The following is a 25,780-nucleotide window of genomic DNA, read 5'->3' on the forward strand; positions in this document are numbered from 1 at the left end:
GTATGGAGAATTCCTAAGAAAGTAAAAAATGCAATTACTTTATATTCCAACAATACCACCCCTAGACTTTTATCCAAAGGACACTCAAATTAGTAATTCCAAGGGAAATATGCAGCCCTATGTTCATAGCTGCATTATTCACAATAGCCAAAGAGTGGGATCAGCCTAAATACCTATCAACAGATTACTGGCTAAAGAAATTATGGGATAGGTACTCCATGGAATAAAATGGCTTGGGAAAAATAATAATAAAGGGCCCCTTTCTCTGTCATCCCTCTCTGTTTGTCCCTGACTGCGTTTGGGGAAGACAAGGGGTGCCAGGCCTGGGATATTTAGCTGGGGCATGTCTCTGAGCCGAGCAGCTGTGCCTTGTGGGAGGTTTATCAGCCCTGAGCCTGGAGCGGGCTTGCAGTGTAAACTAGGCCAGAGCTGGTGTGGACGGAAGCAGAACCGAGCTGCCCGGGGCCGGGGTCGGTGCGACCTTCACTTGCACGTGTGATTTTGGGGTGCACGAGTGGATCTCACAGGATTTGAGCTCAGGGTCCCTGCCCTTTGGCTGTCCCGCGAGCCACTGGCGCCAGGGTGTCCGGGGGGTGGGGTGGGGTGGCGGGGCGGGGGCTCCGCCACTGGCGCCGCCCAATGTGGGTGCAGCTACTGCCCCGCCCCGGCCTCGGGCGCGCGCGGGCACAGTGGGCCATGGCGGCGGCGGGCGCTGTGTTGATCGTGGGCAGGTAAGCCGCCTCCGCGCAGGCTCCGGGATTGCACCCACCGTGCACTGAGCACTGCCAGGCGGGGTCAGGGGACCCCGGGAGTCTGGGCCCCCTCCACCCCCTACCTTAAAACTCTGGTATTTTTTTAAAGGATGACGATCACAGGAGTTTTAAGGTAGGGGGTGGAGGGGGCCCTTAAAACTCCTGTGATCGTCATCCTTTAAAAAATACCAGTGCCACGGCGCCCTGCCGCGCACGACATCCCCGCCCAGTGACTGTCCCCAGGCCAGCTTTCCTCCTTTTTCTTGAGAGAAACAGAGAGATGGGAGACACCCCATCACGGCTGCACCATCCATGGAGCTGCCTCTGGCAGCGCGGGGCTCCAACCTTGGGCAAAGCTTGCTGTGGACACTTAGATGCAAGATTGCGGGTTGGGGGGTGGTGCTGGTGGCTCTGTGTCCTCCACATCCAGTTTAAAAAATGGAGCTAGGGAAGATCAGATATAATAATTTTTTTCATACCAGAGTTATCTCGGGCTCAGGGCCTGCACAGCTCCCTGAAGCTGTTTTTGGTATTTGCCTAAACAAAGGGAGAAGGGAAGACACCACAGCACTTCTCCCCTGCCTTTCACTTGCTTATATGTGGGGCCTGGGGCCTGAACCCAGGTCCTTGCACAGGGTAGCCAGTGGGCTCTACTGGGCGATTCACTACTGGCCCCTTGGGGGGTGTGAATTGGTTTGTTAAAATCTGGCTGAGGTCTTGAGTTTCAGCAAAGCAGAGACCATCTGTATCCATTTCAGGAACTCATAGGAGGAGGGAGAAGGAAAGGCAGAGAGGAGAGAGAGAGAGAGAGAGAGTATAAATCTGTCTGAGAGGGAGAGGGAGAGGGAGAGGGAGAGGGAGAGGGAGAGAGTGAGAGTGTGTGTGTTAAAATCTGGCTGAGGGGGTCGCGCTTAGCACAGCGGGTTAAACGACATGGCGCAAAGTGCAAGCACCAGGGTAAGGATCCGGTTGGAGCCTCTGCAGCAGGGGAGCCCCTGCAGCAGGGGAGCCCCTGCAGCAGGGGAGCCGCTTCACAGGCAGTGAAGCAGGTTTGTAGGTATCTTATCTTTCTCTCCACCTCTCTGTCTTCCCCTCCTCTCTTCATTTCTCTCTGTCCTATCCAACAATGACGACATCAATAACACTAATAATGACAACAACGACAAAACAACAAGGGCAACAAAAGGAAAAAATAAAAAATAAATAAAAAAAATATGGCTGAGGTCTTGAGTTTCAGCAAAGCACAGTCCACCTGTATCCATTTTAGGAACTTAAGGGAGGTGTGTGTGTGTGTGTGTGTGTGTGTGTGTGTGTGTGTGTGTGTGTGTGCAGTGTGTGTATTACCAGAGCCCTGTTCAGCTGTGGCTGATGGTGGTGCTAGGGATTGAACCTCTGGCCTCAGAGCCTCAGATATGAAAGTCTTTTGTATCACCATTATGCTGTCTCCCCAGCCTTATTTTTTCTTTATAAATATTTTTATTTATTCATATATTGCATAGAAACAAAGAAATTGAGGGGGAGAGAGAAGAGAGACACCTGCAGCCCTGCTTCACCAGTCGTGAAGCTTTCCCCCTGCAGGTGGGGACCAGGGGCTTGAACCTGAGTCCTTGTGCACTGTAATGTGTGCACTTAGCCAGTGCACCACTACCTGGCCCCCCTATTTTTTCATTTTTTATAGACTACATGAAGCTGCTCCTTCCTTCCTTCCTTCCTTCCTTCCTTCCTTCCTTCCTTCCTTTGTTTTTTGTCATTGCTGGGGCTTCACTGCTCTAGACTGATATTTTCCAGATAGAAACACAGACATGTTTGGATATAAGTGAATGAATGGCATTATGCTGAAAAACAAATAAATAAAGCTTTTGCAGATTGTTTTTTAAAAAGAAAGAGATAAGGAGAGATACCACAAACTACCTCCACTGCCATAACATCTCCCATGTGGTGTTGGGGTTTGAATCAGAGCTGTGTGCATGGCAAAGCAGATGTGAGCTATGTGTCTTTGGCCCTATTTACCCAATTGTTAGGCCTTGGACTGGTTCTATAATGGGCATCTGGGTGGGGGACTTCTCTGCTGTTGTCACAACCATGGTGCCTCTGTTGCTTCTTTGTCTTGTTCCCCTTTTTTCTGGACACACCCCCTTATGACTGAGCTCAGGGATAGTCTTCTACTGCCCCTCTCCCCAAGCTTCTGCTTCTGGGGCCTTCTGGTAGAAACTATATTATACCCCCACTGGCCCTATAGCCACCACATATATCCTACCAGGCTGAATGTTGAGCGCTTCTAGTGGAGACTGCATTTCTTGGTAAGCTCTGTTACACTGTGAAGCTCTTAGCAAACATCTGGGCAGAGATGTTATTTTTCAATGAATGAATGCACCCAGGACGTCTTGCATGGTAAGGGGTGTGCTCTGCCAGGTGAGCCATCTCCCTGCTCTGTGAATGTTTATTGGTGAACACCAAACGATGCCTCCTGAGAACTAACTGAAGCTAGATGTGGCCACAGAAAGCCACACACTGTTGCCTTAGCTTTTACACATAAATACTTAACTTTTAATTTTTATTAGTGATTTATAAGATTATAAAATAATAGGGGCATATGGTCCAGGAGGTGGTGCAGTGGATAAAGCATCAGACTCTCAAGCATGAGGTTCTGAGTTCAATCCCCGGCAGCACATGTACCAGAGTGCTGTCTGGCTCTTTCTCTCTCCTCCTATGTTTCTCATTAATAAATAAATAAAATCTTTAAAAAAGTAATAGGGGTATAATTCCACACCACTCGCACCACCAAAGTTCTATGTCTCTCTAGTCCCCCCCCCCAGTAGTAACCACTTTGTTCTCCCAAGATCTTAGTTATAGGTTGGTTATATATATTTTTTCCCTTCTTCATATCATGTGTTTCAATTCTTTGTATTCCACTAGTGAATGAAACTATTCCATAGTTGTCCTTCCTTTTCCCTCTTCCCTCTCAGATAAGCAAAACAGAATGTGACTTCCTGAGGTGTTTTTCATATTCTCTTCCTGCTCAGTGATGTGGCAAAAACAAAAGTTTGTATAGTAAAAATAAAATCTTCTGTGGGCTTTTGGGATTTATGAAAACACGGCAAATTTACTAGGTACATAAAATACACTATAGGAAAATAGTCAAGAGAAAAAGGCTAGCTAGATATGTGGCAAGAGCATGAGTCCTTAAAGTTAGTTCACCAGTGTCCAACTACAACACTTTTGGGCCCCAGGAGTTTGTTGTATGCTCTTGACGTCAGCTATATGCTAATTACACATATACTTCATAATTCCTTTTGCTTACAGTCAATAAAATAGTGTATTCCCAACATCTCTCCACTTCTAGTATAAATATGTGTGAAGCCAGAGATCAAACTCAGAGCCTCATTCTTCAGAGTCCAACACTTTATCCATTGTGCCACCTCCCAGGTTGCATATGCAGTAGCCTTTTGAAGTGGCATTTTAGATTTATGAATTAAGAAACATTGAAGGCTGGTGAAATAACTTACCTGGATAGTGTGGTTCTTTGCCATGTGTGTGACCCAGGTTTAAGCCCAGCCCTTACCACATAGGAGTCTGTGGTGCTGTGGTTTTTTTTCCTGCCCTACTTACTATCTATCACCAGCCTGGAGTGGTGAAGCACAAGCAACAACATAGAAACATTAAGGGGAGGAGACATTAAGGTGGCAAAAGAAAGAAGGACCTAGAAGTCCACTCGACACTACAACAAAAATGGAAAAGATGTATGGAAAAACCATCATTAAAATGAATGTAGAGCTCAGATATACTAACAGGAAAGGCAAAAAGCCCAGGATCTAAATGGGGAAGACGGATATTCAAATCAAAGGTAAATCTGCTCCCTGCTTGCTCCCACACCCCTGACCAGGCCCCACAGCTGCAGCCATCCACCTTCTTGGACTCTTTGAGTTCTGTTGTCTCCTTGGCCCAGCCCAGCCCAGCCCAGCCCGGCTGCTGTCATTTTCCTAGCCAAGTTTGCTTTGCTGCCTTCCACTTGCAGGGAACCTCCAGATTTTTTGTACTTGACTAGTACAGAGGAACTTGTACAATTGGATTTAGGACTGTAGAAGTGGTTCCAGTTGCACATGAATGCTGGCTACCTTATCTGCCGATGCTACACTTGGCAATGACCTTTCTTAAATTACTGGATAGTGACCTTAACCCAGGAGATGATGAAGTTAAAGAGGGATCAGGATGCTTAAGGACAAACAGGCTGGACCATCAAGATGGAGTCCTGCAAGACTGGGTCATTGGTAACTAAGAGAGACCAAATTTTTGAGCCTTCTCAGTATCCATACATTCTTATACATGTTGCAAAACCTAAAGAACTCAAGAAGTTGTTTTGGGTTCAACTTCAAGAGAAAACCACATTTGCAGTCCCTAAAAGTGACTAGCTGGCAGCTGCAACATTGTTCAAATTGTATGATAGTGTACCAAGATAAGGATCTAGCTCTTCTAATCTCCCTTCACTTTTGAGCAGGTTCAATTTTAGATACAACTGAATTCCTGAGCAGTGGAGAAGTACAAGAAGTCATCTCTGAGCACAGAGATATACTGTGTAGAAGAAACATGGTAAGAGTGTTTTGGGTCTTACCTCTTTTTTGCTTGCAGCTGGCTTTCATTGTTTGAGTGGTAAAGCTAATATACAAGGCAAGAAGGTGTTGTAAATAAATGTTTAGTTTACTTTCGGTTCTACGCATACTTTTTTTTTTTTTTTTGGTACACCATTAAAGTGAAGCTCTAAAAGGAGAAAGAAATCAGTGATTGTGGAACTCAGTCTTCATAGCAAGGGGACCCTGAGGGTGGAGTCTTGGAGAAGCACTCCTTGGAGAAGCCCAGTGATTCTGAGTCCCTTTTCCCATCAGTTTATGTATATCTACAACATCAGACTTCTAGTTTGGTGGCAACTTAGCAATATAACTTCAGTAGATACTTGTGATTGAAGATCCTTATCATTGCCCATGTCTGTTCAAACACAGACTGCTGGCGGTACTCCACACAGCTAATCAAACATAATGGGGAGACAGAGGAAATCATCTGCAATGAAGGGTCAAGATAGCTTTAAGAAAACCCCAAATTCAATAGGCATATATAAACCACCTGATTAAGACTTCAAAGCTATAGTCCTAAGTGTGTCACCAAAAGGAAATCTATGGGAGAAAACATCAACAAAGATAGAGAAATGATGAGAGAAATTGTGAAACTATGAGAAATCAGAAATATATATATATGTATAACAGCTAAAATGTATAACAGTATATATACATATATACATATACATATGTATATATGTATATATATGTATAACAGCTAAAATGCACAGCAGAGCAGGGCTCAGGAGATAGCATAATGGTTGTGCAAAAACATTTCCTGCCTGAGGCACCAGAGGTTCCAGGTTCAATCCCCAGCACTACCTTAACCAGAACTGAGCAATGCTCTGGTTAAAAAAAAAAAAATATATATATATATATATATATATACACACACACAGTAGAGGAAAACAATTGCACTTATGCCAAAAGTGAAGAGCAGGAAGATAAGATAAAGGAACCCTTACTCCAAAAACAAACAACAACAGAAAAAACAAACAAAAAAACCTAATCATGAAACAGGCCAGCAAAAAGAAAAAAGCAAATGAAGATAATATATGAGTCACAGGACATCATCAAGAACAATAACAGTTGCATGATAAGGATACAAAAAAGAGAACTCATATTTGAAGAAATTTTAGCTGAGAATTTTCTAAGTTAAAGGACCTCCAGATCCAGGAGGCATTAAGAGCTCCAAGAAAAATGAATCTGAGCCTAAGCTCGCCACAAGACACATCATAATTAAAATGTCAAAGATCAAAGACAGAGCATTCTGAAGGCTGCATAGAGTCATCTATAAAGGAATCCTATAAGACTTATTAGCTGATTCCACCACAGAAACTCTAAAGGCTAGAAGGACTGCCAGGATATATTCTATTTTGAATGTAAAAGACCTCCACTCAAGAATACTTTATCTTGGTTATCAGTCAGATTTGAAGAACTGATGAAAAGCTTTCTAGATAAGCAACAGTTAAAGGAATTCATTACCACTAAAAGAGACCTACAAGAAATACTAACAGGACATAAATATAATGAAAATATAGAGTGTCCTCAACCATAGAGGACAAACAAAGCAAGGAAAAGAGAAAAATCAATGAAGACTGTGGATTCACATGGCAGAAGTGGGCTTGTCAGAGGGTAGGTACTAAGGTAAGGGTGGGTGGTTGGGGGCTAACTGCAAGGGAAGAGGCTGTTCTGGTGGACTTTAGTGGAGGGATATTGGTGCCTGGGTGAGGGTGGTGGTATGGTGATGTAATTTCAGGAGGTGGGAGATTGTACTTCTAAAACATTTCTAGGCTTATAAATCAAAGTTGCCTCAAGAAGAAAACTATGATCACAGTAAAAAAGAAAAAGAAACATTGGGATATAGTCAGAATGGGAAAGGCTCATTCTATGTTCCTCAGTCAGCTGGGGGTGCAGGGAAACTTATGATACCATTTGCCCCAAGGACAGAAAGCTAATTGTATTTGGGTCCATTGTGAAGTAGTGCTGGGACCAGAAGATGCCTGAAACCAAAGCAGTCAGCTTCCATTGTGGGACTGCACAGTGGAATCTTTCCTGCTCCATACCAGTGTCTTCTGTCCCCCTGCCATCCTGGTGACTGGTAGGCTTGTGAGTTCACTTTGGGAGGAATAAGAAAACTCAGTCTGGAGCTATAGATCTGCAAACTCACATTTATCAGGAAGCTGGATTGGGAGGGACGAGATACAGTTAGTTGGTGGAACAGTCTTGGATCTGAGCCACATGGGCCTGTATCTAAGTCTAGAGGTCTCTGAACTGTAGCAGGTTCTTCCTTTTATTCCTGCTGTGAATCTTATCAGTTGTCCCTTGGGAACAGGAAACCACAGCTGGACCTCACTGGTTTCACAGTTTTTACAAGATTCTACAAATATTTTTGATGTCTCTTTGCTTTACTTTGTGCTTGGAGAAATCTTCAACACAGGGTGTTTGCTGGGAGGTCATGAACTCTTCATAGTCTGGCTTGCTACTCCCCCTCCCCAGCTCAGGGGGGTGACTAGAGAGGGGCATGGGTCAATGGAGGTGAGGGTAGCTAAGGACCACATTCTGCCTTTGCTACAGGGCTCCTCTGAATGAATGAGGTGCCCCTCTCCCACCTACATCTGCCTAGCTACCTGCCTCTTTACTCTCCCTGTCCCCCCCACCCCAATCAGCACACACTTCCGGTCCTGGGAACATGATAACATTGCCATGCCAGTGCCTGTAACCAAGTCCACACTTCCCTGTTGAGTGTTCAGGAGAGATAATCTGATTGGATCAGCTTCCCCAGCCTAGAAGTAAACCCAGTGGTGATTGGCCCATGCCCAGGCATTCACTTGTACACTCAGTAGGCCTGTTCCTATGCTTGCTCTCCAGTAGGGCAATAGCAATTAGAGGTGTGGGAAGGTGATATAGCAAGATGGTTTTGTTAAACTGAGGAATGTGCAGGCTGATATTGGGAAAACTGCTCATGCAGAAACTGAAAGTAAAAAACTATAGATAGATGAGACTGTGGTTACTTCTCCCATACTTCTCTGGGCCCATTTCTTCCTCTATATTCTTTCTTGTTAGCAAGGAACTTTGCTCTGTGTGTATGTGTGTGTGTATGTGACAATCAGTGTGACATGCCATGTACTTGCCATATATGTAATTTTGAAGAACTACAATTACTACATAATTTTTAAGAACTATAACATGTATAAAATGAGAACTCTACCTTTGGTCAGTGTCCAGAATTTCAGTGGCTGCCCTCTGGACCTGCAGTCATCAATAAGCCTACTTCTTGCTGACAGCCTCAGGTGTTCTGCCTCTCTTTTCCTGTTAACAGTGGTTCAGGGTTGTTTGGTATTCCCCAGCACCACTGGTAAAAATACTGTTTTGTTTTTTTTTTAACTAGGAAATCAATGAAAATCCGATTTATTTATTTATTTTTCTCCTTAGAGTTGTACAACTAACATCACTATCGAGTTTAGAGTTAGAGTATCTTCATCATCTCAGGATTTCCCCCCCTCCCTTGCCTCCCTTCTTTCTTTCCTTTCCCACAAGGCTTATAACTGGGGCTCAGTACCTGCATTAGTCCACAATTCCCAGATGCCATTTTTCTTTCTTTTTTGATAGAGGGTGCGAGACAGAGAGGTGGGGGGCGGGAGGAGACAAAGGAGGAGGAAAAACACTGCAGCATTGCTCCACCACTCCTGAAGCTTACTTCCTGCAGGTGCTTCCATGTGGTGGTGTGAGGCTTGAGCCTAGGTCCTTGTGCATAGCAACATGTGTGCTCTACTGGGTGAGTCACCTGCCAGCCCCTTGTACAAGGTTTTTTGAAAGTTTACTTAGTTTTAGTTTTTATTGCCTCCAGGATTATTGTTGGGGCTCAGTGCCTGCACAACAATTCCAGGGCTCCTGGTGACCTTTTTTTTTTCTTTTCTATTTTTTTATTTGACAGGACAGAGAAATTGAGGATGGGAAGAAATATAGATAGATGCAGACCTGCTTCACCAATCGTGAAGCATACCCCCTATAGGTGGGAAGAGGGGGGCTGAATCCGGGTCCTTGCACATAGTGATATGTGTGCTTAACTGTGTGCTCCACTACCTAGTTCCCTGTACAAGGATTTTTATTGGTCATATACTTTCATTTGTTGGATATGTGCATCTAGGAGTAAAATTGGTGTATATATACAATACATTCATTAAAAAAAAAGGCTTTAGGGGCCGGGTGGTGGCACACCTTGTTGAGTGCACATATAACAGTGCACAAGGCCCCGGGTTCAAGCCCCCAGTCCCCATCTGCAGGGAGAAAGCTTTGCGAGTGGTGAAGCAGGTTTGCAGGTGTCTCTCTGTCTCTCTCCTCTCTATCTCCCCTTCTCCTTTCAATTTCTGGCTCTCTATCCAATAAGTAAAGATAATAAAACAATTTATAAAGAGGCTTTAGTTTTCAGTCTGACTGTGAAACTAGGAAGTTCTCTCACACTCCGTCATCTGTTTTCTTCTAGTATTAGCATCTTTAGTTAGTCTGCTGTGTTTATTGCAATGTGTGAAAGCCACTGCCGTTTACTCACACCCACATTTTGCTTAGATTCCTTGAATTTTGACCTTATGTTCAGGATCTTATTCAGGATATCAAATTGCGTGCCATTCCTCTTCTAACTTCTCTTTAATAAAATCAATCAATCTTTCTTTCTTCCTTTCACCTAAGTGACTTTGCCTGGGCTTCCACCTACACATTTTTACTAGTCCTAGTGTACTTTTTCTTCTCCCCACTCCCCACCTCCATCTCTTCCTCCATAGAGACAGACACACATACATAGAGTGGGGAAGAGCTGAGTGGCCGGGGTGGGGGCCAGAATGAGAGACACCCCACAGCACTGCTGCACTGCTCCACTGCTCATGAAGCCTCTACCCATTGCATGGTACTCCCATGGAGAGGCTGGGGCTCAAACCTAGGTCCTTGTCTTGCTCATGATTAAATGCGCTCTCTACTGGGCGAGCCATCTCTTACTCAGTTTGATTGCACTTTTCTTAACTAGAGTCCCTCTCAGTTTTACTGCAAAAAAGAAAAGGCACAAATTAAAAAAAAAAGTTTGATTAGCAGCCTGGGAGGTGGTGTACTAAATGAGGTCCCAAGTTTGATCCACAGTATTTTTTAAAAAGGTTTTATAATTATTTATTTTTCCCTTTTGTTGCCCTTTTTAAAAAAAATTGTTGTAGTTATTATTGTTGTTGTTGTCGTTGTTGTTGGATAGGATAAGAGAAATGGAGAGAGGAGGGGAAGACAGAGGGGGGGGGAGAGAAAGATAGACACCTGCAGACCTACTTCACCTCCTGTGAAGCGACTCCCCTGCAGGTGGGGAGCCGGGGACTCGAACCGGGATCCCTATGCTGGTCCTTGCACTTCACACCCCATGCGCTTAACTTGCTGCTCTACCTCCCAACTCCCCACAGCATCTTTTTATTATTATTATTTTTTATGAGATAGGTACAGAAAGAAAGAGAGAGAAAATGAATCAGAAACAGATAAGAGCACCACTCAGCTCTGGTTTATAGTGATGTTGGGGACTGAACCTAGGACCTCAGAGTCTCAGGCATAAAAGTCTATGCGTAACCATTATACTCTTCCCCCCCCCCAACATCTTATGTACCAGAGTGATGCTCTGGATCTTATCCTCTTTCTCATAAATAAATAAATCTTCAAACAATGTTTGATCATTTGGTCACAACCCCCTGCCACCTTCCTGCTGTGATTTCTGTGTCAGTTTCTAAGTCCTGCTGATACTCTGTGCTGGGTAGTTATACTGGCCCTCGAGTTGTGGACTCAGGCTCCTGCATGGAAATAGTTCCCAGCCTGTGCACTTTTCAAAGTTTAAGCACTTCATCCTGGGGCAGGGATAACCTGAGGTTGAATTGCCATGTTAATTGGACACCTGTCTTCTTCACTTCCTGCAGCGGCCTCATCGGGCGAAGTTGGGCCATGCTGTTTGCCAGTGGTGGCTTCCAGGTGAAGCTCTATGATGTGGAGCCCCAGCAGATAGCCAACGCCCTGGAGAGCATCAGGTGAGTGGGCCGGCACATGTGGGAAGTGAGCGCTCTCTGCTCCCAGCAATGCTCACCTGTCATTTCCTTAGGCTACACGTCGTGTCTGGACTTCTTTCATTTTTTTCTTTATTGGTGGCACCAGTGCCTTATGCTGGCACAATTCTACTGTTCCTGGACAGACCTTTTTTTATTAATTTTTAAAATTCAGATTCACACACACACACACACACACACACACACACACACACACACACACACACGGACTCTGCTCCACCACTCCACTGTCCATGGGGTTTCCCACGGTGCCATCTGCCCATGGTGCTCTCATGTGGTGCTATGGCTCAAAATTGGTCCTTGCTTATAGTAAGATGTGTGTCACCCTAGGTAAATTCTCTCTTGCTCTTGTGACTTCATTCTTAAATTCTATTTTAAAATTATTTTTTATTGATTTAATAATGACTGACAAGACCATAGGATAATAGGGGTTCAATTCTACACAATTCCCACCACCAGAGCTCTGTATCCCATCCTCTCCCTTGAAACTTTCCTATTCTTTATCACTCTGGGAGAGTGGACCCAGGATCATTGTAGGGTACAGAAGGTGGAAGGTCTGGCTTCTGTAATTGCTTCCCTGATAAACATGGGCATTGGCAGGTGGATCCATACTCCCAGCTGTCTCTCTTTTTCCCTGGTGGGGCAGGGATCTGGAGGGGTGGGGACACATTGGTGGGATCATCTGCCCAGAGAAGTCAGGTTGACGTCATGGAAGCATCTGCAACTTGGTGGCTGAAAAAGCATTAAGATATAAAACAGAACAGATTGTTAAATAATCAGGAACCTAAGGGCAAGAATATAGCAGATGAGACTTGGGGTCTCCATTTTGGAAAAAGCTAGGAAGTCTATTTTAGGTATAGTCTAAGGGGCCATAAGTTTATTAATTTTTGCCTGAGCCTTACAGCCATGCAGGTGGACTAAATGTATTGTCTGGGGAAATGGTGTCAGAGTTGGAAATAGGACTAGAAAGCTGGATCAGGGAAGAGAGTAGCTCCCAATATGGGAAAAGTATATAAATATCATTAACTGTAAACCCCATGGATTTGATCTGGGGCCCATATTCATTGCAAGAGCTTGTGTAACCTCTGCATCCCTGTAGGTCTGAGCTTGCATTCTGTGGTCATGCCTAGGAACATTCTAGGCTGCACTAATTTCAGGACCCATCTTTCTTGAGTGGTAGAGTATGTTGGTCCAACCTCCCTTCAGAGAATGGGGCTGTCTCTGCCATTATTAATCCTCATAGGGGACAAGGTCCTGTAGGGGCCCCCAAAGGGGTCCACTATGTTGTTCCTGATGCAGATGACCAATGACAGTGGGGATAGGGATCTGTCTAGGCTCATCATGTCTTTGTGGGAATCCCAGGATTCCCTGACTAGGGCCCCAGGTGATGGGGTAGCCTGGTAGTAACCAAAAGAGCCATCATTAAAGTATGCCAGTCTCTTGCCCTTAGACAGCTTTTGCAGTCCGTACTTTGTCTGACAAGGTTATCCAAGGTTAGTGATTGAGGGAAATGAAATAGGAAGTAGGTGAGGAGGTTATCTAGGTCTAAGTAGAATTTTTTTGATTAGGTATTTTATGGCTATGTATTTTTTGGTCTTTCCACTTGCTTGCTGCATTTATTGACTCACTGCAAAATATTGTACACTTTTTGCTTTAAGGTATATATGTTCCCCTAACTTATGGATACATGTGCACATATGCCCTATCTCATGGGCCCTGGTATATATCTAGGTTCTGAGGCTTTGTTAGGAATTGCTCCATCCGAAAAGGAATTAAGGAGTCCTATGAACTAGGAAAGGTCTCACCAGAGTAATAAAGCTGGAGGGTTGACATTCCACACCTGGCATCTCTGGACACAAGCCGAAGTGAAACATGTCGAGGTGGTACTAGTTATATTGATTAGGTTGGGATCAGCAGATGTAGTATCAATTGGTATGTATCCAGAGAAGCATGCAGGAAAGTGAGCCTCACTCTAGAGCTTCCAGGACTGGGAGAAATGTGGGTTTTATAGAGAATGGGGTAGGATTCTGCTCTTAGGGTTTAAGAACACAATACATTGTTATTATTATAACCAAGATATTTGGAAATTTAATTTAATTTAATTTGAAAATCCCATTGTTAGGATTTGCTGTATTATATGAGACTTCACCATCATTTATGTCCTTTAATGCTATTTACATATAGCTTATATAGTGACATAACCAGTTGATTCTGTTCTCCCTGGTCTAAGATTATAGGTGATTAAATATTTCATAGAAAAAGTCATTATTAGAAATGAATTCACAATTTGAGCCCACTGTTAAAATTCAGTCAGTTTACCAATTTGAAGTCTTCAGTGCTTAGACTGAAGGAAAATATACTCAGAACTGTGATCTGTGCATCAAAAAGTTTGAGACATTCAATCCATTTTTTCCCTCTCATAAGTTAATAGAAGTGTATATTAGCACCATTCCCGCCACCCCCTCCCTGTCCCCACTCCTACAGTAAAGCTAAAATCTACCCTCACCCTCCACCCAGAGATTTTTACTTTGGTGCCTTACTCCAAACTCAGTCAGATTCTGCTTTGAGTTTTCCTTTCTCTTCTTCCTCAACTTCTGTTTATGAGTGAGATCATCCCATACTTGTCTTTGTCTTTCTGACTTAGCTCACTTAACATAATTCCTTCTAGCTCCATCCAAGATAGGTCAAAGAAGTTGGATTCATGCTTCTTAATAGCTGAGTAGTATTCCATTGTGTAAATATACCACAGCTTTCGTGGTCTGGGAGGTGGCGCAGTGGAGAAAGCATTGGATTCTCAAATGTGAGGTCCTGAGTTCAATCTCCAGCAGCACATGTACCAGACTGATGTCTGGTTCTTTCTTTCTCTCCTCCTACTTTCTAATTAATAAATAAAATATTAAAAAAAAACTTTAAATGTGGGGGTCAGGCGGTGGCTCAGTGGGTTAAGCACATGTGGCGCAAAGCGCAAGGACCAGCGTAAGGATCCCAGTTCGAGCCCCCAGCTCCCCACCTGCAGGGGGTCGCTTCACAGGCAGTGAAGCAGGTCTGCAGGTGTCTGTCTTTCTCTCCCCATCTCTGTCTTCCCCTCCTCTCTCCATTTCTGTCTGTCCTATCCAACAATGAACAACATCAGCAATGGTAATAATAATAATAACCACAACGAGGCTACAACAACAAGGGCAACAAAAGGGGGAAAAATGGCCTCCAGGAGCGGTGGATTCATGGTACAGGAACCGAGCCCAGCAATAACCCTGGAGGAAAAAAAAATCTTTAAATGCACCACAGCTTTCTTAGCCATTCATCTGTTGTTGGACACCTGGTTTGCTTCCAGGCTTTAGCTATTGTGAATTCTGTTGCTATGAATATAGGTGTACACATATCTTTTTGTCTGGGTGTTATGTAGTCCTTAGGATATATCCCTAGAAGAGAAATTACTGGGTCATATGGGAGGTCTGCTTCTAGCCTTCTGAGGGTTCTCCAGACTTCTCTCCACAGAGGTTGGACCAATTTACATTCTCATCGACAGTGTACAGGAGGGTTTCTTTGTCCCTACAACCTCTCCAGCATTTGTTGCTGCTGTCCTTTTTGATGTATGCCATTCTCACAGGGGTGAGGTGGTATTTCAATGTTGTCTTTATTTGCATTTCTCTGACAATTAGTGACCTGGAGCAATTTTTCATATGTTTGTTGGCCTTTCAGATCTCTTCTATGATGAACTCTGTTCATATCCTCTCCCCATTTTTGGATGGGATCATTTGTTTTTTTTTGTTGCTGAGCTCTTTATATATTTTGGTTATTAGCCTCTTGTCTGATGTAAAGATCTCTCATTCTGTGAGGGGTCTCTTTGTTTGGGTGATGGTTTCTTTTGCCGTGCAGAAGCTCTTCAATTTGATGTAGTTTCACTGATATATATATATATATATATATATATATATATATATATATTTTTTTTTTTTTTTGCCTCCAGGGTTATTGCTGGGACTTGGTACCTGCACTATGAATCCACTGCTCCTGGAGGCTATTTTTTTCCCCTTTTGTAGCCCTTGTTGATTGATTTGTTTTTGATTTAGTCTTCCTTGCAGCTGGGTTTGTATTATCAAAGATGACCTTAAGATTTAGATGAGAAAGTGTCCACTAATGTTTTCCTCTAAGTATTTGATAGTTCCTGGTCTAACATCCAGGTCCTTGATACATTTGGAGTTGCCTTCTGTTTCTGGTAAGATAAGGTCATTCAGTTTCATTTTTCTGCACGTTTCAACCCAGTTTTCCCAGCACCATTTATTGAAGAGAGTCTCCTTCATTCATTTAATAATTTAGGCCCCTTTATAAAAAAAATAGATATCCATAGGTATGTGTGTGTGTGATCTCTTACTTTTATTTTAAATTAATCAATTTTTATTAGTGATTTAATAATGATTAATAAGATTATAAGATAACAAGGGTATAATCCATACAGTTCCCACCACCAGAGTTCTGTGTCCCATCCTCTTCATTGGAAGCTTCCCTATTCTTTATCCCTCTGGCAGTATGAACCAAAATTCTTTGTGGGGTGCATAAGGTGGAAGGTCTGGTTTCTGTAATTGCTTCTCTGCTGGACAGGGGCATTGGCAGGTGGATCCATACCCCAGACTGTTTTTTAAAAATTTTTATTTATAAAATGGAAACACTGAGAAGACCATAGGATAGAGGGGTACAGTTCCACACAGGTCCCACCACCAGAGCTTCATATCCCATCCCCTCCCCTGATAGCTTTCCTATTCTTTAACCCTCTGGGAGTATGGACCCTGGATCATTATGGGGTGCAGAAGGTGGAAGCTGGACCTCTTACTTTTTAATCCGATGCTCTAGACACTTGACTGTCTCCCAGGATGCTCCAACACATTTTATTTATTTGTGTTTTACTTAACTTTTAAATTAATGATTTAATAGTGGTTCACAAGATTGCAAGATTACAGGGTAATCACCACATTTACCACGAAAGTTGGTGTCCCACTTCTCAACAATAACAATAATAGTTCTCCCAAAGTCTTAGAGACAGTTTGGCTACTGTGTGTGTGTGTGTGTGTGTGTGTGTGTGTGTGTGTGTGTGTATGTGTGTGTGTGTGTGTGTAAGTTAATGTGTATCAGTTCTCTAGATTGCATATATGAGTGAAACCATCCAGTAGTTGTCTGTCACCTCATCCATTTTGTTCCAAAGGACACAATATTGTAAGTTAGAGCCATTTCCCTCAAATGACCCATGCATGCCTGTACAAGTGTTTTCATTTTCCTAAATAAAGTATGTGATCATGACAAATCAGGCATTTTGGGTAGACACCTGTGTCTCATCATTGCCTTACAATAATACCATCCTTTTTTTTTTCTTTCAAATGCAGAGTAGTATTCCATGGAGTATAGATATCCCATAATGTCATTTTATTTATTTATTTCCTTTTTTTGCCCTTGTTGTTTTGTTGTTGTAGTTATTGATGTCATTGTTGTTGGATAGGACAGAGAGAAACGGAGAGAGGAGGGGAAGACAGAGAGGGGGAGAGAAAGATAGACACTTGCAGACCTGCTTCACCACTTGTGAAGCAACCCGCCTGCAGGTGGGGAGCCGGGGGCTCGAACCAGGATTCTTACACGCAGTCCTTGTGCTTTGCGCCACATGCACTTAACCTGCTATACTACTGCCTGGCTCCCTCCCATAATGTCTTTAGCTAGTCATCAGTTGATGTTCCATAACCTTTTAAAAAGACCTCAATGGTGGCCAGGTGGTGGCACACCTGGTTGAGCGCACATAGTACTAAGCGAAAGGACCCGGGTCCAAGCCCCAGTTTCCACCTGCAGGGGGAAGCTTCATGAGTGGTGGAGCAGGGCTGCAGGTGTCTCTCTGTCTTTCTCCCTCTCTTTCTCCCCCTTCCTCTCAATTTCTGGCTGTCTCTACCCAATAAATAAATAAATATAATGATTAAAAAATTAAAAGACCTCAATGTGTAGAATTAGGTAGCATAAGGAATTTAATGTTCAATTTAATGGTAAACGAAGTAGGGTGCAACAGGAAGTAACTTATTGATAATGAAAAGTCACGATGCATAATACAACTGTGAAGAAGTTTAAGGACCTTGTGGTATCCTAAAAAAATAAATTTGCCTTTTATCCCTGTACTAACTTCTACATTTAAGTAAGGATAGTGCAGGTCCCATCTTGTAAGTGACATTTGATAGCAGTTGCCCCCCCCCCATCCTCAGGTGATGAGTCTGTTTTTGCAGCAGGACTCAGATTTTTATTAATTTTCTCAAATTGCATTGGTGGTGGGCAGCTTGGAAATGAGAAACCAGTAGCGGAGAGGAAGAGCAGGGTCTGGTGAGGAGGAGACCCAGGGAAGCTCTCAAGAGTCAGCTGCCAGCCAGCTCTGCTTCAATGCAAACTTCTAGGGAAGGCCACATGGGAAATACTGTAGGCTTTTCAGGTCATTTGGTCTGTGGAAACCACTCAACAGCAATCTTCAGTAAACAAAAGGACATGACTGAGTGCCAGTAAAACAGCACAGATCAACATTGAACTTCAGAGTTCCTGAGGTTTTCACACATCACACAACACTATTCTTCTGACCCTCTCAAACATTTGAAAATTAAAAAAAAAAAATTATCCTCATCTCATGGGCTCTAGAAAAATGGGTGGAAAGGTAGATTTGGCTTTGCTTTTCTGACCTCTTCCCTGCAATTTTCTCTTTTTAATAAAAGTCGCCTTTTATTATGGAAGGTTAATTTCAACTCTGTTGTAAACAAGAGAAAACTTCAGACTCCCAGATGAAAAGCTCCTTGTTCTATTTCTTGCTATGTTGCAGCAGACTGGACTGCCCAGGTTACTCAGGACAAACAGTGAGACTAAGAGACACTTGGGAGAAGAATAAGGAGTTTATTTATGCTAGTGGGTCCAGATTGGGATCACTCCCTTAAAACCTGAACCCCAGACAAGGCTAGAAGCAGGCTTTTATCTGTGGTTAGCAGAGAGGGGCTGGCTGCTTATAGGGTATGGCTGGCAGGCAGGAGCTGCTTGTGGGTAGCTGCAGGTAGTTGTACAGAAGTAGAATTTAGTTGTTAGGAAGGACACTTTCAAGCTCTGCAGGTTGCTTACCTGTTACCCCCCACCCCTTAACCCCAGTTTATTGGCCCTGCACCGGCTGGGTTCTGACTTCTCTGTGCTTGCTGCCTCAGGTGTACCTGCATCTAAGTCCTTATCTTTCAGCCGTTTCATCAGGGTTTGAGAGAGACCTCTAAAGCAACAATGCCTTTATGTTTTATTCCTGGTAGGCCTTGGGGCCTTGTACCTGCAATGACAGGGTTATGCAGCCTCCCTGGGTCAATATTTCTCATTCTTTACTTTAGAGATAGGGGCAGGGGGTAGAAAGGAGAGATACCACAACAACTGGTCCATCATCCATGGGGTTCCCATGTGCATTATGGGGGTGAACTTTCTCTTCACTCCTCAGTATGGTGATATGTACCGTGTCTGATTTGCTTAAAGTTTTAGATATCAATTTATAAGATTTTTGAACTAGGAAGACCATAATAGTTTAGAACTACTAGCAGCAAAGGTACCAAATTTTTTTGTATCTAAGACTTGAGGAAACCTTCCCTTTGGCATCAGCTTTTACATTTTTATTTATTTATTTTTTATCATTTTATTGGTGGAATAATGATTTACAGAACAATTAAAATTACCATTTTTTTAAATAACTCACACACATTTAAGCTCAGTTAACACAAACCTGCCAAACTAGTTATCCTCCTCTAGCAGGAAGTGAGAGGTTTTAGGGTATCTTATGACTGACTACCTCTTTCTTCTCTAATTATTGTTTGCAAAAATCAGCTGAGTCTTACTATGTCGCCTTCCTGGGTTATAGTACATTGAGGGTCTTGTGACATAAGTCAAGCCACCACTTCCCTTTCTTAAGCTGTAAGATGCCCAAGTGTGGTATCCCTGGACAGAGAATCCATGTTAAGAAGACTAAGCCCAAAACTGGTTTTGTAATTTTTATTGATTGATTGATTGATTGATTGATTGATTGATTTTAGACAGAGACAGAAGGGAGGGAGGGAGAGGGGAGAGAGAGCAAGGGGGGAGGGGAGAGAGAAAGAGAGAGAGAGAGAGAGAGCAAGCACAGTCCTAAAGTGTCCTTCAATGAATTGGGAGTAGGGCCTGTACCTGGCTCACATACATGGAAAGGCAGCACACTATCCAAGTGAGCTATTTCACCAGCCTAGTTTTTTTTTTTTTTTTTTTTTTTTTTTTTGCCTCTAGGGTTATCGCTGGGGCTTGGTGCCTGCACTATGAATCCACTGCTCCTGGAGACCATTTTCCCCATTTTGTTGCCCTTATTGTTGCACTTGTTGTAGTTGTTATTGTTTTCATAGCTGTTGTTGTTGTTAGATAGGACAGAGTGAAATCTAGAGAGAAGGGCAAGACAGAGAGAGGGAGAGAAAGACAGACACCTGCAGACCTGCTTCACTTCTTACAAAGTGACTCCCAGCAGGTGGGGAGCTGGGGGCTCCAACCCGCATCCTTACGTTAGCCCTTAAGCTTTCCACCATGTGCGCTTAACCCGCTGTGCTACTGCCCAGCTCCCCACCAGCCCAGTTTTTGTCATTTATTTTTATTTGTGATTAATAGTGGGTCACAATATTGTAAGATTACAATGTCTAGTTCCACACTGTACCTACCACTAAGATTCTGTGTCCTTACCCTCCAACTTCCCAAAGATAACACATAGCCACCAGAGTTCTCACAGAGTATTAGAAACAGTTTCTTTCTTTTTCTCTCTTAAGTTCATGAGTATTAGTTACCTGGATTCGACATATGGGTGAAACCCTCCAGTAGTTATCTTACTTATTTCACTAAGTATAACCACCATCAGTTCCATTCTTTTGTCCTAAACGACACAGTATCTTCTTTTTGATTATAGGTAGTAGTCCATGGAGTATGTATCCCATAACTTCTTTAGCCAGTCATCTGTTGATGGGCCCCCACACTCTGGCTATTGTGAATAATGCAGCTCTGAACACAGGGATGCACATGTGCCTTAGAATTAGTGATTTTGTGTTTTTTGCATAGATGCTTAAGAGTCGTATTGTTGAATTATAAGGCAATCTCATTTCTGTTTGTTTAAGGACTGTCTTTACGGTCTTGTAACGGGGCTGAGCCAGCTTGCATTCCCACAAGCAGTGTAGCAGAGCCTCATTTTCTCCACAACCTCACCAACACCTGCCATTTCCTGATTTGATGTCATAGGATATTCTCACAGGTGTGAGATGGAATCTCCGTAAAGTTTTAATTTGCATTTCTCTAATGCTGAGTTGAGGTAGGACATTTCTTCTTATGTCTGTGGCCATTTGTATCTTTATAAAATGTCTATTTAGTTCCTTTACCTAATTTTTAAAATGTTTATTTTTTATATTTATTTATTTTCCCTTTTTGTTGTCCTTGTTGCTTTTTTATTGTTGTTGTAGTTACTATTGTTGTTGTTATTGATTCGTTGTTCTTGGATAAGACAGAGAGAAATGGAGAGAGGCGGGGAAGACAGAGGAGGAGAGAAAGATAGACACTTGCAGACCTGCTTCACCGCTTGAGAAACGACTCCCCTGCAGGTGGGGAGCCTGGGGCTCGAACCGGGATCCTTATGCCAGTCCTTGCGCTTTGCGCCACGTGTGCTTAACTCGCTGTGCTACCACCTGACTCCCTACTTTTTGTTATTTTTATTTTTATTATTTTATTATTATTATTTTTTACACCTGAAGATCTGCTTCACCACCTGTGAAGGACCCCCCTGCAGGTGGGGAGCCGGGGGCTCGAACTGGAATCCTTACGCAGGTCTTTGTGCTTTGTGCCAAACCCGCTGTGCCACTGTCTGGCTCCCCTATTTTTTTTTTAATAGTCTTTTTTTAAAAAAATAATTAAAAAAATATTAACAAACTAATTAATAGAGAACCAGACATCACTCTGGTGCAATTGCTGTTGGGCTTGAACTCAGGACCTCATGTTCGAAAGTCCAGTGCTTTATGCAGCAGGTTGCCTCTGGGACCACTACCTACTTTTTTTTTTTTTTTTAATAAAAAGGAAACATTGACAAAGCCATAGGATAAGAGGGGTACAGCTTCGCACAATTCCCACCACCAGACCTCCATATACCATCCCCTCCCCTGATAGCTTTCCTACTCTTTAACCCCCTGGGAGTATTGGACCCAAGATCATTGTGGGATGCAGAAGGTTGAAGGTTTGGCTTCTGTAATTGCTTTCCCGCTGAACATGGGCATTGACAAGTCGATCCATACTCCCAGCCTGTCTCGCTCTTTCCCTAGTGGGGAAGATCTCTGGGGAAGCGGAGCTCCAAGGCACATTGGTGGGGTTGTCTGTCCAGGGAAGTCTGGTCGGCATCCTGCTAGCAGCTGGAACCTGGTGGCTGAAAAGAGAGTTAATGCATAAAGCCAAACAAATTGTTGAACAGTCGTGAACCTAAACACTGGAATAGTGCAGATGAAGTGTTGGGGGTGGTTCTCCATTTTGTAGATAGCTAGTAGGCATATTTTAGTTATATTTCAAAGGGCCTGTAGCTATACTAGTTTTTTTTTTCCCCTCTGAGCCTGAAATCTGCTTTGCAGGTGAATCCTAATTATTGTCTGGGGAGATGATGTCATGGCTGGCAGAAGGACCAGAAAGCTGGATCAGGGAAGAGAGTAGCTCCCTAATATGGGGAAGGGCTACAAATATTATGGTAAACCCCATCAATTTGATGTGATCTGGGGCCCATAATTAGCTTAGGAGCCTGTGTGACCTCTACATCCCTCTAGATCTGAGCTAACATTCTGTGGTCATGAGTAGGAACATTCCATGCTGCCCCAGTATCAACCCATCTTCCTCAGGTGTAGCATAGAGTATATTGTCCATCCTCCCTTTGGAGGATGGAACATTCTCTACCATTGTTGATCCAGGTTGAGGACAGGGTCCTATGGGGGCCTACAAAAGGGGTCTATTTTGTTGTTCCTGATAGAAATGACCGGTAATAATGGAGAGAGGGATTTATTTGAGTTCTAGGCCCATCAAGTCTGTTTGGGAATATCAGAACTCCCTGATTAGGGCCCCAGCTGGTGGAATGGCCTGATAGTGACTCAAGAGTCATCACTGAAGTATGCCGGTCTCTTTCCTTTATTCAGCTTTTGCAGTCCTTGCTTTGATAAGGTTAGCTTTGGAGTGAGTGAGAGAACTGTAATAGGAAGTAGGTGAGGAGGGTATCTAAGTCAAAGTGGACACTATTTCATTATGAACTTGATACTGATTTACTACAGACTATTGTGTATTTTTGCTTTCAGGTATATATTTTGCCCTAATTTATGGATACATGTGAACATATGCTCTATCTTACGGGACCTGACCTATATCTAGGTTTTGAGACTTTGTTAGAAAGTGAACCTCCTGGAATGGAATTAGAGAATACCATGAAAGGAAAGGTCTCACCCAAGTGATGAGGGTGAAGGGTTGGCAATCCATGCCTGATGTCTCTGTACACAGTCTGAGGTGAAGCATGCTGAGATGGTACTCATTGCATTGATTAGGTTGGAATCGGCGGATGCAATATCATTTGGCCTGACTTGAGAGAAGCATGCAGGGAAGTGAGCCTCACCCCAGAGGTTCCAGGATTGGGAGAAACATATAGGCTCTATAGAGAAAGTGGGAGATTCCTGTTGTCTTAGGGTTTAAGAAGACAAAATATAGCTATTGCAATAAGTACATTGTTTGGCAATTGGGTTAACTTTGAAAAATCCCCTTGTTAGGATTTGCTGTATCATACACACCATCACCATATTTTATGTCCTTTGACGTTATTTGCATATAGCTATTCCACCGGTTGCTTTTGTTCTCCCTGGACTAAACTTTTAAGAGAGTCAACCTATCAATGACTCAACCTATGTATTAAAAAGACTCAGTCTGTGCTTTAAAAAGTTTGAGACATTCAATCAATTTTCCCCTCTAATATTAATTAAATAATGATTTAAATGACTACTAATTGATAGGAGTGTACATAAAAACCATTCCCACCACCTAAAGACTATGTCCCATCTCCCTGGCTCCCTTCTCCACCCCATGAAGTTGAACATCCACCCTCACCCTCCACCCAGGGTTTTTACTTTGGTGCCCTACTAACCTACTTTGTTTTATTTGGTTATTATTTATCTCTTTTGTTGAACTCTACCAATTCTTTATAGATGTTTGATATAAGTCATTTGTCAAATGTGTGATGTGGAAATATCTCCTTCCATTTACTGGGTTGCCTTGTGTTATTTGCTTTTGATGTGCAGAAGCTTTTTAGTTTGATGTAGTCCCATGTACTTTTGTTTTCATTTTCCATGCCCCATTTTTATTTGATTTTGGTGTATGGTGTTAAGTGTCAATCTGTATTCATTTTTCTACCTGTGGCTGTCCAACTTCCCCAGTACCATTTGTTGAAAAGAACTTCTTTATCCTATTGAATCATTTTGGCCTCTTTGTCATATATTAGGTGGTATATGTATGGGTTCATTTCTGGTCTCTTGACTTTTTAAAAAATATTTATTTATTTTCCTTTTTGTTGCCCATGTTGTCTTTATCATCGTTGTAATTATTATTGTTGTTATTGATGTTGTCATTGTTTGATAGGCCAGAGAGAAATGGAGAGGGGAGGGGAAGACAAGGAGGGGGAGAGAAAGATAGACACCTGCAGACCTGCTTCACCACTTGTAAAGCGAGTCCCCTGCAGGTGGGGAGCCGGGCACTCAAACCGGGATCCTTATGCAGGTCCTTGCACTTTGCACCACCTGCGCTTAACCTGCTCCACCACTGCCTGACCCCCGGGGCTCTTGACTTTTTTCCATTTGTCTGTTTTTATTCCAGTACCATGCTGTTTTAATCACTATTTCTTTGTAGTATAAAGGAAAGTTGGGGAGTGTGATACCTTAATATTCTTCTTTTTATTCTTAGACGTGCATTGGCTATTCATAGTTTTATTTTTTTTTTTTTTGATTTTTTGTGACTCCACATAAATTTTTGGACCAATTGTCCAATTTCCTTGAAAATGTCATTGGGATCTTGATAGGGACTACATTGAATCTGTAGATTGCTTTTGGTAGAATGGCCATTTTTTAACAATATATATTCTTCTGATCCAGGAACAAGGAATGCTCTTCCCTTTCTGTGTGTTATCTCTATTTTAGCAATGTCCTATAATTTTCATTGTCAAGGTTCTTTGCCTCCTTCATGAATTTCACCTCAAACTATTTTATCTTTTTGGGTTTGACTGTAAATGTGGCTGAGTCTTTTATTTCTCTTTCCTCTGACTCTTCATTTGTATACAGAAATGCCACGGATTTATGTGTATTGATTTTGTATCCTGCTACTTTGTTGAATTTATTGATTATTTCTAGAAGCTGTTGGTGTAGTCTTTGGGGTTCTCTAGGTATAATGTCATATCATCAGCAAATAGTGATCATTTGATGGCTTTCTTTACAGTATACAGTACACCTACCTTTAACACCTCTTTTTTTTTTTTTTTGGTCTGATTGCAGTGGTGGGGACTTAGAGAACTATGTTGAATAGCAGTGGAGATAGTGAACGTCCTTGTCTGGCTCCAGATTCCAGGGGAAAACTTTCAGTTTCTCCCCATCGAGCTGTGGGTTTTTCTGTGTGAGTAATCATCACCTGCCAAGAGACTTCAGGAGGTGCTGAGCCACCGCAGCAGCTAGCACGGCTGGTGAATGCCTTGCTATCAGGTGCCACATGAAAAAGTGACGTTTGAGCACAAGCTTTGTGGATAAGAGTCCCAGGTGAGGGGCTTGGGAGGGTGTCTGTTTGTGGGGGGGGGGGATGAAAGCAGCTGGGTTTCTATACCATGGCAGCACAGACAGCAAACATTAGTAATAGTTATGTTTCCCTCACCTGAGAATACAGGTAATTTAGATGTAATTGTCAGAAAAATGTTGAGGACATTCAGGGGGGATCTTTGCATTTTGTTAAAGGACAGTGACAAAGACTTCATTTAATGCAGAGCCGCTTACCCTATTCCAAGGAATCCCATCTCTTGGGTTGAATTGTAGTCCTTAAAAGTGAGGGCAGTTGGGGGTCAGGCAGGAGTGTAGTGGATTAATCACACATGTCATGAAGCACAAGGACTAGTGTAGGGACCCCGGTTTGAGCCCCCGGCTCCCCACCTGCAGGGGAGTCGCTTCATAGGCGGTGAAGCAGATCTGCAGGTGTCTGTCTTTCTCTCCCCCTCTCTGTCTTCCCCTCCTCTCTCCTTTTCTCTCTGTCCTGTCCAACAACAATGACATCT

General features: G+C 43.0%; 1 protein-coding gene across 3 annotated transcripts in view; it reads left to right on the forward strand.

Annotated features, from left to right (window-relative positions):
* Nucleotides 1-470: 470 nt before the first annotated feature.
* CRYL1 (crystallin lambda 1) overlaps nucleotides 471-25,780 on the forward strand; it is a 107,932-nt gene continuing 82,622 nt past the window's right edge. For 2 of the 3 annotated variants that reach the window (XM_016190998.2, XM_060194750.1), the window contains exons 1-2: nucleotides 629-731; nucleotides 11,296-11,403. In XM_016190998.2, the coding sequence (XP_016046484.2) occupies nucleotides 640-731; nucleotides 11,296-11,403 (200 nt within the window). In that variant the 5' untranslated portion in view covers nucleotides 629-639. Of the gene's footprint in view, nucleotides 494-628; nucleotides 732-11,295; nucleotides 11,404-25,780 lie in introns of those variants that run through there. The other variant, XM_016191000.2, reaches the window with a different exon arrangement.

Source organism: Erinaceus europaeus, chromosome 7 (genome assembly GCF_950295315.1).
Source record: "Erinaceus europaeus chromosome 7, mEriEur2.1, whole genome shotgun sequence".
Classification (NCBI taxonomy): domain Eukaryota; kingdom Metazoa; phylum Chordata; class Mammalia; order Eulipotyphla; family Erinaceidae; genus Erinaceus; species Erinaceus europaeus.